This window comes from Podarcis melisellensis, assembly GCF_964234715.1.
Source record: "Podarcis melisellensis genome assembly, chromosome: 11".
Taxonomy (NCBI): Eukaryota; Metazoa; Chordata; class Lepidosauria; order Squamata; family Lacertidae; genus Podarcis; species Podarcis melisellensis.
Window position 1 is genome coordinate 41,059,742 of NC_138543.1, and position 16,891 is coordinate 41,076,632.

The 16,891-nt window shown below is 42.7% G+C and overlaps 1 protein-coding gene and 1 long non-coding RNA gene across 3 annotated transcripts in view; both read left to right on the forward strand.

Moving 5' to 3' along the window:
- Positions 1–247: 247 nt before the first annotated feature.
- Positions 248–11,000, forward strand: LOC309380239. Its single transcript, XR_014172755.1, has 5 exons — positions 248–1,767; positions 2,647–2,707; positions 3,554–3,677; positions 9,514–9,644; positions 10,917–11,000. It is a non-coding gene; the product is annotated as an uncharacterized lncRNA (long non-coding RNA).
- Positions 11,001–14,827: 3,827 nt separating this feature from the next.
- The window catches only part of PLPP1 (phospholipid phosphatase 1), an 86,892-nt gene continuing 84,828 nt past the window's right edge, over positions 14,828–16,891 (forward strand). The window contains exon 1 of one of the 2 annotated variants that reach the window (XM_081929994.1): positions 14,828–15,115. In XM_081929994.1, coding sequence (XP_081786120.1) covers positions 15,058–15,115 — 58 coding nt within the window. In that variant the 5' untranslated portion in view covers positions 14,828–15,057. The remainder of the gene's footprint in view (positions 15,116–16,891) is intronic. The other variant, XM_081929993.1, reaches the window with a different exon arrangement.

The window sequence follows — 16,891 nt, forward strand, 5'->3', positions numbered from 1 at the left end:
AAAAAAGTATTAAAAACTCTAGGTTTATTATATCACAAACAAATACAATTCCATATATGTTTGTCTATTATATGGTTATACAAGTGTTATTATCATCCCAATACATATATGGTTATTTATAACCTACTTTTTAAAAAAATAATCACATTCCAAAGATAGTCGTACCTTGGAAGTCGAACAAAATGAAATCTGTTCTGGAAGTCAGTTCGACCTCCAAAACGTTCGGAAACCAAAGCGCAGTACTTCCGGGTTTTGACCGTTCGGGAGCCAATTTGTTGGGGAGCCAAGACGTTTGAGATCCGAGGTACGACTGTATCATAATACTTCTCAACTGTTGAGTCTACGACTGTAAGCAATCTGTTCATAAGTTGCAAGTGTTGTCGTATCTTCAATCTGTTGACTGAAGAGGGCCGTAGATTTATCTTTCCAGTGCATTAATACCAGCCTTTTGGCTGCAGTAAAGGCACAAAGGATCCATTTACGTTGTACCGTTGTCAGATCCTATGTAGTAGGTACGTAAGAGAGAGATGTGAAGTGGGAGGAGCATAGACAGCTGCACCAGCAGAGTCTCGTATTGATTGAGAAGGACACGGGAGATAAGAAGGCTTAGGCAGCTGTAGGAAGCTGGGGACCTTCAGTTCCAACTGTCATAGGAGCAAGACCTGTGCTTCTTAGGCCTGGCACTACCGAGCAGCCTTGTTTCTTCTAATAAAGAGTTCACTTGCTCCGCGTGATTTATTGCTGACGCCCTCCTGGCACCAATATTGCAGGATCAGGACTGTGAGAGAACGTGAGTGATGCCAGCCTTGCAAAGCAGCTGCATATTATATTCCTTTTTTCTGGGGAGAGAGGTGAGTTATCATAGTATATGACAATCTTTAGTTTAAAAGTTCCTTGATGAATGATGGCTTATCTGCTAATCAGCATTGTTAGTTTCCTTAGCCTTACTCCAGCTTCACCGAAGCCCATTTTCTTCCTTTCTTTTCCTGAACTTAACTTTTCCTTGGGCAACTCCAGTGGATCGTGTCCCAGCTTGTCTTCTAGCAACATGTCACACGGGTTATTTAGTTGGAGGGTGTTTTTCCCCCGAGAACCAAATTACTGCCTTATTTTTAAACATAAGCCTACAGAAAAAGTAGAGAGCTTGCACTGAAAAAAAGAGAAAATATCTTGAAAATCATATGCATACAGGGCAACCGAATGCTCCCATCAGATGCAAACGCCTGCTAACTAATGCAGGTTACTTTGGCCTTATGAAAACAAACAGAACAAGAATGGGCCCAGAGCTGATGTGACATTTTCATTGTAAGTGGGGTTTGGCATAATTAAGAAAATGGTGGTGATTAGAAGCTTTCTTGGCAGAGAGCTCCTGCTTCTTGCCATGTCAGAAGCCTTTAAAGTGCTAATAGTTAAACAGAAAATGTATGTAGTGAGGTATTTATATCTGCATGTTATTTCTTATTTATATCTGTATGTTACTTCTTGGCTATGCACAGGGAAAAAAGCATACACATCATGCACACAATGGCCTAATTCAGTAAAATAAAAATGTGTAACAGATTGCTCAGTTTGCTCAAGAAAAGCTTTGAGACAGCTGCTGCAATGAAGAGGTTTAAGTAACACTGCTGTCTGTTTTTTAATTTGACAGGCCCTAAAGGGGTGCATAAACAAACCTGTCCCTTTATTTTTGCAGTTTCCTCCAGATACCCATGGAAAGTCTACAGCCAGTGGTATCTCCCTCAGCAACAAACCTCCATGTCTGAGAGAGTGCAGGACAGCTGGGAATTTTTTGAACAGGTAGTGACACAGGGTTGGTTTGGGGAATCCGTGATTCTTTAAACCTGGAAGCACCTGGATTGTGGTGTTCGTAGCACCTTGGCTTAAACTGCCTATAGTTCCCTCCTCAGCCCACCAGTCCCAAAGAGATGGAGCCAGTGCCTGACTCAACAATGCTCTAATTTTTGAACGCCGTGACCTGCAACACATATACATAACTGGATCAAGGTGACCAGGTTTAGATAATTAACTTAAAACCTATCACAAGGTCTTCAAATGTGCATGTTTCAGAGCTGATTGTTCTAGGATAGAAAACAGTTTATACTTGATAAAGCAGTGTGAATTTGCATTCTCCCTATATCAAAGGGGTAAATGAGAGACAATGTGCCCACTCATTGGAAAATGATGGTCAATCTTTCCCCCAGCCTCCTAGAAATACCAGCTGCTGGTGCAGGACTTACTATACTTATTGCACACCTTAGCAGCCTGGCTTGCACACAGTTCTCTTGAGTATAGAATAATTAAGCATGTTTTTGGGATGGTGCACATAGTTGTTTGTGAGTTATGGGCAGGGAGACCAAATCCCAATGCATTCATAAAGCTCACTGTGTAATATTGGGCCAGTCACACACCACCTCAGCCTAACCTACCGCATAGGCTTGTTGTGAAGATAAAATAGGCAAGAGCTATGCACACCATCTTGAGTTCCTTGAAGGACAGGTAGGGCGTACATGTAAAAATGTATTTTAAAAAATCACAGAGAGCAGCAGACCAGGCAAAGCAGCATCCTTGCAGTTTCACATAAGCCTTGTGCCAGCAGCCCAATACAATAAGACACATTCTGTTATTTCATATTGTTGAAGCAGGGAGAAGAGCTGCCAATACAGGTTTTCTGTACCTCCATTTCTGAGTGGGATATACTGGCTGACAGGTGAGAGCTTTGGATTTCAGCAACAGTAAACTTCAGGTTTTGCAACCATTCTTTAAAAAATGATTTTAAACACTTAAAAGCAATGTCCAGGTTAAGTGCCTTCTTGACCATAACTCTTGGCCACCGTATGCCCTTCAACAACAGGCTCAAACCATGCATCCATCCACTTTGCAACAGATGATAATGATGGATTTCACAGAGTTAAAAGCAGACAGCTGTTGCAAAACGCATTTATAACTAATTTATTGCAGTCGCAACGATGTGGACAAATTTAAAATGTTTCAAGCAGTGGGACTGAAAGCAATACATGTGATTCAGCTATGGTTTTGGTTTGGAACAAGAGATGGGATTTAATCCTTTATTGTCTGTGTGTCCCACACACACACCGGCCAATCCTCTTGCCAAATCTTATTTTGCCTGATCAAAATATCCAGAATAGGGTGTATTTTGAAGCTGTAGTATCTGAAATACAAAACAACCATGATATTTGGTGAAACTCTGAACTTTCTTTGCCAACCAGGTGCTCTCCAGATGTTGACATGGCCATGCTGACTAGGGCAGATAGGAGTGGTGTAATATAAAATATCTGGAGGTCACCAGTTTGGTGAAGGGTAAAGTTCTAGGATCAAGGATATCTTAGTAAAATAAGGGACATGTGCCTAACGTGCAAGTTATTCCCTGGACTGCTATGTCCTTTTATGATTTTTTTAAAAAAACAATTTACAGCTTTTGGGAAGAACAAGTAGTTCCAGCAATTAATGAACTCTCTGCCTGTTTTTTATTAACACAATGGGCTGCAAACTAGGTGACTAGTGGTAGATTTTTCATAATAATAATAAATACCAGCCTTGTAAAGCCCAGAGCGAAGGAGGAGGAAATGGATCCAAACATAGTTGGAAATCCAAGGAAAGGAAAAATGCCATCAATAATACACCCTTAAGAGAAGACCACCTCAGCTTCTGTCCTACGGGTAAGTGACCCTGCATGTAAGTGACTTTATTCCTCCTTTTTACAGGCATATCAGCCTCTCTAGAGAGGCAGGCAGTTTGATGCTTTTACAGCATACAAAAGATACTCCTCTCTCATGGCCAGAGCTGAAATAAGGGCATCCAGGAGCAGTTTTGTACTCTCACTGGCTTACCCCCCATCTTCTAGTTGTATGACGGGGGGGAGTAAGGATTGCGATTTAACCAGAAGAAAGACCCTGGATCTTGGACAGGTTTTGTTTAGGCCAATTTTCAGAAATGTAAGGCTGAGTTCTCATTTACCAGTCATTTTATTTTCTTAAAGCTGTATATACTGTAGAGATTGTAGCTTCTGAACTGGACTTTACACCTAAACCCACCTGAAACTGCTAGGCTCTGCTTCCTGGCCCTGGCCTGGTGTTAGGTTGACTGATGTCATCTGCTAGCAGTTCCAGGACTAGTGATGGTGATACAGGTTTAGTTCATGGGGAAGCAGTTTGCACAATAAAATCGGATGCATAAAAGCATTTGGGCTCTGATTTTTTTCTTTTAATTCTTGGCGTAAGTTAATCCATATGCAAATATCCCCTCGATGGCCAGCTGGCTAATTGTTAAGATGCTTTTGTTTTGTTTTGCTACTATCTGTTTTGTGTTTCCGTTAGGACAATCCCTTAATACTAGTCAATGAGCAATTTAAAATGTGTAATGGCCTTAAATTAATTGGCATAAGCCCATGATCAACACCCATGCTGAAGGAGATATCACAAGCTGATTACTTTACTCTGTAAATTGGCTCAAAAGCAACTAGATCTCCTTCTTCCTAGTTTATATTCTCGATGTTTCATCTCTTCCCCCACCTTCCAGTCAGCATCAAATGTCACACACTGTTCCTAGTTTCCCTTCTATAAGCTGCAACCATTTACAGAAAAGCAAGGGAGAAAATAAGTAATTCTTTAAATATGCTATATATGTTGCTTCTGCCGACCAAAGATGCAACATCTGAAGCCAGCATGAAGTGCTGTAAGCCTTGGAAGCAATGTTGGGAGGCCAAGGACCATGTGGACATGGAACTGTTTCTTTCTCCAAGAGCCACAGATGTGGAGCCTGCTAGACAGATGGGAGAGGGATGTGTTGTTGAACATTTATCTACTCACACAAAAGTCCCAAGGCAACACAGGCACTTGGGATCATAATGAGGATTTGGAAAAATTGTTGGAATACTTGGATTGCATGAAGGGGGGGGGGGAAATAGTTTGACAGCGACATACACAATCCAGCACTAGTTCCAAGAGAGAGAAAATTGGCTTTGCAAAGAGTCGGTCCCACTGAGCCAAGATCCTTCCTGCATCCACAACTGCTGCTGCTCTAGCCAGACTATATATAAAGGCTTAAAATCCCTAGTTTGAGTTTTTAGGAAATTTCTTCAGATGTAACCATCAGCAACCACCATTCTTTATGGCTGTGTAATTCTCATGAGGCACAGGTGTGCCTGAGATGGCTGCTTGCAAAATTAAGTTCATATTGCACAAGGAATGCTTTATCTATAAACTACGATAAGACGCAGGTCATTGTATATGGGAAGTGCCCTAAAAAGCATTTTTGGCACCTGAATGAACACATCATAAACCAAGTAAATACGTTTAAATATCTGGGATTGATTTATTCAGAAACGGCATCTTGGAATACACAGCTATCCAATAATAAATTGCAAGCCTTTTCTCTCTTTTTCGGTTGGGGAAACCTCTCCTTGTTTTCTCCCCACGGCGATGCTATGCCTGCTAGTAAACGCCACAGGGACCCAGAGGATGTAGCTCTCTCACCGGTTTCCAAACAATCTAAAATAGAGGACTTTTTAAACAAATCTGCTTTTATAGTTCCAACAAAAAAACGGTTTTCTCCCCTTGAAGATGATTGTGAGTGTGGGAAGAGTATTCAAGGTGAGAGCGTGGAACTGGATCCAGCAATGGGGCAAGTTGATCCTGTGCTGCTAAGAGATGAAGGAATAACAAGTAGGGAGAGCACCCAATTAACTCTAATTGCAAGAAGGGTTGAGCATATCTTCCAATAAATTAGAGGTATTGCCTCTCAAATAACACAATTATCCAAAGAGGTCCACAGTTTATCAGTTAATAACAAGCAGGCATTAACAGAACACCATAGTACCAAAGTGAATTGGCAACAACCAGAGCAGACCCCTAAGCTTGACATAGAATGTGCAGAGGCTCTTAAAACAAACTCTTTTTATTTAACCTTCCAACCAAAAAAGATATGCATGACAATTTGTGGAAGGCCAGATCAAACTCGTAACTGGAAAGGTGCCCAGCGTTCCAAACAACATTTATCAGACTTACTTGGCATTGGTCTTACAGAGATTGACTTAGTTAGGACTGAACCCTTGAATACCACAAATCAAATCCAAAAAATTACCGTATGTTAACTTTTTCCTCTACTAGACTGCCCTCACTGATTCACAAGCTAAAATTCAGATTGTCAAGCAGAGGAGTTTTTCCAACCCGGGTATTTCGCAATTTTATTGTTGCACCCTTATGTAAGATGAGGACTGGTGCTTCAGAGGGGTCCACAAAACCAAAGCCTGGATCCCCAATGGAAGTAATGACATCACAAAAAAACTTGACAGGTGGGGAGGAAACAGACATGCCTGAGTTGAATTCGCAGGATCATGCCCAACATCAAAATAACCAGGTGAGCCAAAAGGAACAGCCGATCCCTCTAGACAATCATCTTCAGGAATCTGAGCACTCTGTAAATCCTTTGGAAGAGGATTTTCTCAGCTCCTATATATATATATATATATGTGTGTGTGTGTGTGTGTGTGTGTGTGTGTGTATGTTAGATGTTAGATGTTGCAGACATGCAAATGGCTTGGTTACAATCTACTGTTTCGAGGGCAGCAAGGTAGGAAATCGCCACACAGATGCTACAGGAAAGGGCATCACCAACAAGTTTCTCTAACACACTTGCAAAGGTGCCATTTAATAGCCCTTCACATTGTCTGCTGTTGCCAACAGCAGTCAGGCACATACGGTGAGGACATAGCTACTTGCTACATGAGGTAAGAGCATCTGAATGTTATGGCTTTTTCGGAGGTGAGGAAATCTCCACAAGGATCCTGCTTTGGGCAAGGGTAGCACGTACATCAGCTTTGTGTTCTGTTGCATTCAGCAGGGCTTCCTTCTGAGTACATCTGTGTTGGATCAGGGTGTAATTTCAAAAGCAGAAAAAAATGCATGCCAAAAACTCATTTTGCAGCCAAGATTCGTAAGGTATAGATTTCCTATCTTTGCAACTTCTAAGGTGGCCAGATGCAAACAAGAGCAGGGCTCCTGTACTTTAAAGAGTTGTGCAGAAGAGAGGATTTCAGAATCTGTCGATGGCAAGTGTCACCTGCTGATAAAGGTGCAGGGACCCTCTAACCTTTTGCATCTTACTTCCATTGCACTTCAGACTGTACCTTTCATTCCCCCACAGGCAAACTCCCTATGGTGACTCTAAAACTAATGCAGCAATAACAGCTGCCTGTTAAAAACTAGCATAGATGAACACAAGTGGTCTTTTCTACGTGGAGGCATTCTGGCATAGGAACTGGCTGTCATGTCTGGAAGGCTCTCAGGGCCAAGCTACACTCCTGTTAAAACATCCGCCTTCTGAGGCTCAACACTTGGTAAGTGGAGGAAAGGCAAAGTCCTGCATGCTATGTCTGCTGGAATTCTCTCTTCTACACAGCACTTAAAGGTGCAGGAGCACAGTTCTCTTTTGCACCTGGGCATGCTATACAGAAGGCACACAATCCAGCATCTAATCAGAGGCAGATTTAGGGCAGTGCTACCGGTTCTGCCTTTTGAATTATGGTGCTGGAGGAGACTCTTGAGAGTCCCATGGACTGCAAGAAGATCAAACCTATCCATTCTGAAGGAAATCAGCCCTGAGTGCTCACTGGAAGGACAGATCCTGAAGCTGAGGCTCCAATACTTTGGCCACCTCATGAGAAGAGAAGATTCCCTGGAAAAGACCCTAATGCTGGGAAAGATTGAGGGCACAAGGAGAAGGGGACGGCAGAGAACGAGATGGTTGGACAGTGTTCTTGAAACTACCAACATGAGTTTGACCAAGCTGCGGGAGGCAGTGGAAGACAGGAGTGCCTGGTGCGCTCTGGTCGATGGGGTCACGAAGAGTCGGACACGACTGAACAACAACAACTGGTTCTGCCGCACTGGGTGCCAAATCGAGGGGGCGCTGCAGGGCATCGCAACTATGGCATAGTGAATTGAACAGAACGGAATGCCAGGGGTGTGGGGCAGCAAGTTTTGGCCTTGCACAGGGTGCCACAAATATTTGGAAGACCAAAGTCTGCCCCTGATCTGTATTTCCAGGTGGAAACGGACCTCTGTCCAAGGGATTTTGTCTGAGCGATAATGCAAAGCAGCAGCTGATGATTCCAGTCTTCTGCTAGAGAGAGTTCAGTGTGGAAAGCAAGGAACTTGGCTGCTGAAAGGTGACATGTAGCGTTTGGGAGCAAGTCCAGCAATGACTTTTTCGTGGTGAACTTGGATTAGTTGAGTGGAGGTGTTAAGAACATGAGGCTAAGGCAAAAAAATTCAATGAGCTAGTGTTAGGGTTGCCACCTTTTTATTTTTCTGGCAAGGTTTCTGTGCCTTTGAACAGCTGCATGGACAGGAAAGAATTCAACATGGACTGTTTCCCCCCACACCCAGCATGGAGAGGCCGAATTGAGCTTTTTTAATTATTATTATTCATTAATTTCATGCTGGTGTCAAACAGAGTCAAACAATGTCTGAAAAGCCACAGGTTCCTCATTCCCTTTCTTAGGTGAAGGGCTGTAGCTGAATGACAGAGGACATGTTTGAGTAATTCCATGAATTCGTCAACCTACAGATCTATTTTTCATTTTCATGTATATAGTTAACATGTTTTACGTCATTTTAAAGATAATTTTTCAACGTTTTGTGATTTAGCAACAGTTTTTCAAAATGGAATTTTAGACCAAAAGCATGATATGCAAGATGATTCAGAATTTCTGCATTTCCCACCCCACTAAAGTTCTGTTAAAGACTTCTCCAAAAAATAGACAAAAGGTTAATGACTTTTGTTGCATTGATCATTTTGCTTTCTCATTTGATGAACTGACAAAATAGGTTAGGAACAAAATCAGATGAGCTCACATTGGCTGATTATGTAACATTGCTCACAAACCACACACAAATGAAAAATCTATATATTTTTAACTCCATTCTCTTCTTTGATGGTCTTAGCATTAAGAAAATGTGATGTTACCTGAAATGTGTTTTACTGGCAACATTTCTTCTGACCAATGTAAACTATTTTACATAGCATCAATGTGCTGTCATGTGTGCCATTTCAATCTCTTGCTAGCTGGGGCTGTCATAATTCATTCCTGGGAATGTTGTGATTCTTAGGCCCATTATTTGTACCATACCATCAGATGTAGGGTATTTTATGGAGTTTTACAAAAATAAATAGGTGTGAGCCATCAAGAGGCCTAAAAGATGACTAAGCCAAATAATGGTAAGGCTGTACAGTATGTAGCAACTAGCTGCATTGACTACTGTATACTCTGCCTTCACAGTCAGAGACAGTATATATGCTCCTGAATTCCAAGTTGATAAAAATCACAGAAAGGGAGAATGCTGTTGTGCTGAGATCCTACTTGCAGGCTTCTCATGTGTGAGAACAGGATGCTGGACTAGATGGGCCATTGGCCTGATCCAGCAGGATTCTTCTTCTATTTTTATGTTCTGTAAGAACTAAAGTACAGTACTGTCCTTTGCTTCTTTTGTTTAGGTTTTGAACTTCACATGCTTTCACGATAACATAAAGTATGTTAACATCTTCAGTATAGTTCTGCTCCCAATTAGCAAGAAAATCCAGTACAGCAATACAGCCAGGATTCCGCCCACTTCTCAGCTCATCAGGTTTGTTTCAGTTATGCTGAACGTAATATAAAGACAAGTACTGCAGTGCAGACTATGGGTAGCTAAACTTTCAGGACCAATTCAAAAGGCAATTTACAAAACTGATTTACAGAAATGGCTTAAGCATTCATCCTTATTGCCAACGGATGCGCAAAAGAGATCAAGTTATTACAAGGCAAATGTAATATTTCTGTGCCACCTTATGCAACATTGCATATGTAGTGCAACTGGCAAGGAAATGAAGATTGGATTGCAGCTCAAGATTAAGGTCTTCAGGAAGAGGCTGGATGGCCATCTGTTGGGGACAGTAGCATCCTTGCGATGGGGCAGAGCTGCCCTCCTCATACTGGCAATGCTGCAGCTTGCCTGGATGTGGCAGGGTAGAACAAGGTTGATGAATGGGTGCACCGAAGGGAGTACCAGATTGTCTCAGCCAACTCACCCACTCAGCTCTGACGTCCTGCCCTGCCCCACCTATGTAAGCTGCAGTCACTTTGGTGTCATGAAGACATCTCCGCCCCACTCCACAGCCTGCTACCTGTTTTGGAGTGCTCTCACATTGGATATGAGTGGGAGGTTGGGTTAGGTGACCCACAAGGCACCCTCCAACTTCTATCTAAGTCCCAGTGGGGGACGTTCCTGATCCCAAGAGGAGCTTCATATGCTCGGTGATTCACATCCTCAGTGTGATTGTGTAGGCTGGTTCCCACAATAACTACATTTGGCTGAAAGTGGATTTGCGCTTTTTTTTTATGTAAATGCTTTGGCATGTGACACTTAAAGCAGTTTCCGAACAAACCACAGTGGCTGATCCAACAGAGGACTGTGAGAATCACATTGTGAAGTCTGTTTTTAACTTAATCTTGTGGGTTTCCTCCCCCACTGCATCCCGTGATGTCAATTATTATTTTGATATTGTAACAAAATTCAGCGAGTGCTGGGAGTTGTATGTCCACATATGAGAAGTTTGAGTTTGGTCCAATGGACTTTTATTAGTGTTTTAAAATGAAAACGGTTGTGAACTAATGAGTTCCCTTGGTACAGCTGGCAATGGAAAAAAAAATATTCTTCTGCTTATGGCTCAACACAAAACCTTGCTGACCTCTGTGAGCACAGATGAATAGTATTATTAGAAGCTCTGAAAATCCTGCCCTACAGAGATGCTTCTCATAAATTTTAAGGCTATATTTATCAAAACATAGTATATGCTGCATCCGTGCTTGTTGCAGTTCTCTAGGATCTTACAGATGCTGGGTTGCGTTTGTTTTGCAGATATACATATGCTAATTCAGTGAGTGTAATCCAGATGTCATCTTTTCCATAAATATTTCCACTCCAGAAGAATGGCAGTTTCCCAGCACCAAATGTTTGCGGGAAACAATGGACCATATTCAACTATACAGTTTTGCTAGTGGGAGCCTGTGCAAGAAGTTCTACTAGAGCAACTGGTGCTTTCTTGCTCTCCTTCTCCCAGGTACACCCCCCCACCATCTCTGTGGGGTTGGGAGATTCCCCCAGAGCAGTGTCAGAGAGGAGGAAAAGCGAGATTGTGAAAATACTTGCGCTGGTGGAGCAGATGCAATACTGAGACATTGAATCTCACCTACAGATTCTTGCTATGGGAAACATAACAAAATTGTGAGTATTGAAGCAGTGGAATAGCACTTGTGTTCATAGCCTCCTGTTAGGCAGTGCCTCAGACATCACTGCAAGAAGCATCATAAGCCTACCTCCTGGAGCCATTTTAAAAAACGCATCATCATTTCAGAACACATTTTTGCTTCCCCCTCGCTACTCTTACCACTCAAGGATCTCTGCCTAGAGTTTAGACCTATCTTTTATGCAGGTTTAGAAGCCCCTCTCAAAGTGATTTCTTGTTTTGCCTTATGAGCAGTGTAATTTTAAAAGCTTTTAATTATTTGAATCTGTGATAACTTGTAACTGAGTAGAGTGTTAGACTGTCCTATATTCTTTAAAAAAATAAATAAATTCATGTTTTGTAATATTTGTATTATTTACTCTTTTGCAAGTAGTCTTGGGAATGTCAAGTGGCCCTTGAAGGGTGAGATATAAATGTCAGAAATAACTAAAGTGTGATTAGACTAATCTACCTGGAACTAAGTGTAGTTACCCAGAACTCATGAATCGAAATAAAGATTGCAAGCACTTAATAGTTTAACTCCAGCGATCTTATTGTCGTAATAGTATGCACATTGCATAAACTTCTTAATTATTATTTTTTACAATCCAAAGTGATTCTTGTAATGTCCACTAGATTGTATGCCATGATACTGACTCATTATCTGAGTGCCTGTATGGCTAAAACATCCTTGCACAAGAGTGGACGTATCAGCAGGTTTATTAAAATGGAGAAGTGGAGGGAATGGTAATGGAATGACTGGTTTACAGTAGTTGGATGCAGGAACAGAAGCACTCCGCGTTGCAACATTTTGTTCTACGGGACTAGTCATTTAGATATCACATACAGTATAAGGAAAGGCAGAAGAGAAACTTGGCTTTGTAGAAAGTGCTTGAACAATCATTTCTGTAATTGATTGGCATTTATTTATTTGCATGGAGACCTGTAGTTGTTGTTAAATTCTTTTTACTGTTAACCCATGTCTCTATTGTGTCATCCTAGTTTACCACCTTGCCAACTGAGCTCCATTTTCACAGCGCATGAGGCCATTTTCACTTAAACCAGATTCCCCCCACATATAATTCAGCTGCAAAATGTTGGTTATTGCTAGAATGCAATTTCAGTCATGTAATATTGTAACTTTTTTTTTGCTTTCTATGCCTTGCTAACAATATTAACAAGTAACAGACTAAAAAGCGTTCTTAATGACACACTATGGAAATGTCCTGAACCTAAATTCGAAGGATCAGGAAACAATACAAGGAATCTTTAATGTTTATAATTCGAGAAGTTGTCAGTCTGCTAAATCCTGTTTGACATTGCTCTGTTGCCTTGTAGGTTGACAATCTATTGCTCAACCATTTCTTGTAAGTGTCGGTGAGGTTGTAAGGTGAAATAGTTTGGACATGATGCTTGAATGCTGGGAATGTTGCATTGATTAGTTTTGTTGTAGCACAGGGGTCAGCAAAGTACAGCCCGTGGGCTGGATCAGGCCCGCAAGGGTCGTTAACTCGGTCCGGCCGCTGTCTGAGCTCCTTGGAAAAAAAATACAAAAAAGAGCGAAGCTGATGTGCGTTTTTGCGCAAAGTCCTCCTTCAGGAGGTGCAGGAGGAGGAAAAGGAGGCAGAGTTGCCCCTGGTGGGAAAAGAGGCACCATCCAGGGTGGGGGAGGAGGCGAGAAATTTATGGGGGGAGGGAAAAGAGAGAGGGTGGGGAGAACAGGCTGTGTGGCGGCGATCTGGCCTCCACTGCTGGCGAGAGGGCCCCCACCCCCGAAGTGTGGAAGAGGTGCTGCAAGCAGGAGGCCCAGCAGGCCACAACACAGCACCAAACCCAGGCAAGGACCCCCCCATCCAAACAATGACTATCATCAGTGCAGGTAAGAAAAAAAATATTTTTAATTTTTATCATCTACAATACTGTCTGGCCTGCCTGGTGCTCTTGCATGGAATGTGTCCTTTTAAAATGCATCTTTGAGTTATTTGTGGGGCCTGTCTGGTGAGCATAGTGTGCATAGGAATTTGTTCATCCCCCCCCCCCCGCCAAATATAATCCAGCCCCCCCACAAGGTCTGAGGGACAGTGGACCGGCCCCCTGCTGAAAAAGTTTGCTGACTCGTGTTTTAGCATCAAAGGACTAAGTGGTAGTTTTGAAATGCCTGTAATAAATACATACTCAGAAATATAGAATAATGGAAAAAATTGAGGAGATTATTATTATTATTAAGAATTTTATTGAAAATTTTAAAACCAGTTACCAAATACAGTGTTGTCTTCCAGTACAAATAGATATTCAGATGTTATGCAGTCAATTCTATATGTTACATAACCATATTCTATATAACAATTGCAGTGGAAGTTTCAGCTGGGCAAGGGGGTAAAATTTCTGTGGCAAAATATGTTTTTATGTTGACAACAACCACAGCAACAACACCCTTCCTTAGGGAAAAACATAGTTCCTCCGATATGGTCATTGAATTGGTGTGTATGGAACAGCCTTCCTTTCAGCTAAAATGCAGTATTTCCAGATTGTACAGTGTTAGGTCTGTTATTATCAGTGAGTGAATCACTGATCTCTTGGTTTTATAACTGATTTGCATACTACAATCTCTTGCATTCAAAACAGATAATTAAGATGACAAGGCATGGATTGCAAAACATTTTAATAAGGGTAATCAACTTATTTCCACATCCCACGCACTTTTCCAATAAGGTTTTAGACAATAAAACCAGAGAGCCAACACTTCCTGGAATTTGAAAGTACATTTGAAATATAATTCCTCTTGTTATATAAAAAAAAATTCAGAGTTGCATACTCATTTCGGACTCTTCTGCTGTCCCAATATGTCAGCGGAGCAATTTATGTATTTTATATTTCAACAAACGTTATTACAATATAGGTTGAGAGATCGCAATCCATTGCAGCTGGGACTCCCCAGTACGTGTTGGGTTTTATTTAATGCAAGTGTAGCTATATAGACAGATGTAATGGAAAACACGTGTCCAATCTCCCCCTTGCATACTTTTATTAAACTTAAACTACCCCCCTGAATTTTATTGTTATTTTTTTTTAAAAAAATACTTCTTTCATTTGTATTTTTAAGAACTGACAGACAGGGCGAGGCGGGGGGAGTGAGAGAACAAAAATCACATCTCCTCCTTTAAATGCCCGTGACCGCTTCCGGCAAACTGTGAGGAGAAAAAGTGCGCGCGCGCGCGCACGCGTACCCATCAGGAGCGTAGGGGGCGGGAAATGAAGGGCGATTGCCAGCCTCCTGGTGGGCGGCGCGGCCTGGAGAAACGTACCTGAAACGTCGGAAAGAGAGCTCTGATTGGCCGCGTCGGAAATCAACGAAAAAGAAAGGCAAGAACGACTGGGCGGGGCAAAGTTTGGTAGGATGATGGGCATGACGGGGGTGGGAGAGAATCGCTCGGCGGCGGCGTCGCGAGCCGGAGCACGCCGGCGGTGTGGGCGGAGCCTGCGCGAACCCCGCCTCCCCTCCCTTGGTCGCTCCCCTCCCCTCCCTTAAAGCACCAGCCCGTCCTCCGCGAGGGCCGCATAATAGTGGCGGCACCTCAGGAGGCGCTTTGTGGTGCCGTTGCGGGGAGAGAGGGAGCGTGCTCCGCGACACCCGCCCCCCCTCCTCTTCCTCCTTTCCTCCCTCGTCGCCTCAGCTGGCCCTGTGGCTGGATGCGGCTGAGCTCCCAGCCTCCGCGCCCCTGCCGCTGTTCGTGAGCCCGGCGCGGTCCAGACGGAGTCCCGGGCGCCGCCGCGATGTTTGACAAGACGAGGCTCCCTTATGTGGCGCTGGATTTGGTGTGCCTGATACTGGGTACGTCTCGGCCGGCCGGCCGCCCTGAGGGGAAAGGGGAGGAGGGAGGCGGCTGCGGGGAAAGGGAGGCTTGACGCCGGGGATGCTCCTTCGCTACGCGCTTCTTTTCCCTCTCCCGTCCCCCCTTCACACAACACCCTTGTTTCGCGGGGCGGGCGCTGCTTTTTTGCGAGCTGCTTCGCGAACTACGCCTGAGAGCAGCATTCGCATATGTACATATATACCCCGTACCTATATTGATATCCGGTGTGTGGAGTTTCACATGCGGTAGGGAAAAAACTCGCGTTTAATACGCGCTTGAAATATGGGTGCGTGTGTACATACATACATATGCGATACGTGTGTCCAGGTCTGCTTGGCTTCCATTGCATGTCAAGGGGCTAAACTTCGCTTTTTCCCACCTCCCGCCGCCAAGGCTGCGAGGAAGGCTTGGAAAAAGAGGGCGGTGGGGCAGTGGGCTGCAAACACCGTACTTGCTTCCCCCATGTGCTCTGCCATCTTCCCCGCTTGCCATCACATTTTATTGTCGCTGCTCTTTTCTCTGTGCTTCTTCCATCCCTAAACTCACCTAAATTCGGAGGTCAACCCCCAATTGTCTCACCTGAAGAAACTTGGTCACTGCAGCTTCTTCTGTCCATAGCAGGATTGTGTAGAGTGGACTGATGTAAGAATTGGTTGGAATCACTAGTGTACACCGAAAATTAAGAAACCTGCCTCTGTACACTGATAGTAGGTAGGACAGCGCTGGTAGGGTTTGTTGTCATGAAGCTGAAGTTTACTGGAAAACTGATGATATCATTTCCCTCCTATCTGGACAGGCTTGTATTTTTTTTTAAAAAAGGAATAGCCATGAACAGTTGTTCAGGTTGTTGATGTAAAAAAATGCAGATTTCCTTGATAACAGCGTCCAGCATTCTTTGTCTATAGCTACTGTTTGTCATCCTTACAAGCTGTGAAGAAATAGGTCTTCCCATTTCGGTCACAAGATGTGAACACTCATTTCTAGGCTTTATTTTCTGAATATTATTTCCCCCTTTTTCTGATCAAATGAGGAAATGAATATCCATTAGAGAGCTAACTGGAAAAAGTGAGTAGTGTGCAGGTTTTCTTTTCTCAAGAATGGTAAGATTTCTTACCATTTTGTATTAGGCAGTTTTATGTTGTGTGGCCTTAGACAGCCTTGTTATGATAAAGATTGTGACTTAAATGTAATTTTGGTACTAAATGATCAATTGCCTTCATAGCTAAATGTTTAGAGACTTTACCGTACCTTAGCGAGTGGTACTCTTAGTTTGCTAGACACTCATCGTTTAATTACTAGGAATGATGACTGATATCTATAGTTGATGAGTACTGGCAGTTTGACCAATTCTAAACATACAGATTAAACTACAGTAGTTGAAAATTTGTCACAATGCAAGAAGAGAGAGTGAGGGAACTTCTTGCTGTGTCTATTCTGGCATTTTAATTGAAAGAATGAGGGAATTTCTGTACAATTGTCTTCTGTCAAAGTTAACATAAGATCTTGAGCTATGTCTTACCTTATCTATTTGAAATCCTTTCAAATTCTGACAGCAGGCAGCAAAGAGGCAACAGGCCAATTTCAGTGTGACCATTTTTCTGCATGGGAGAATATATGAGAAAAGTCTGTACCTCTGAATACTGTAAAGGAAAAACCTGCAAAGAGGAGTGAACAGGAAACTAGTATCCTGTTTGTGGCATGCTGTTATAAAATCCATGCAGGTTTCTTTCTTTTGCTAATAAATTATATTGCTA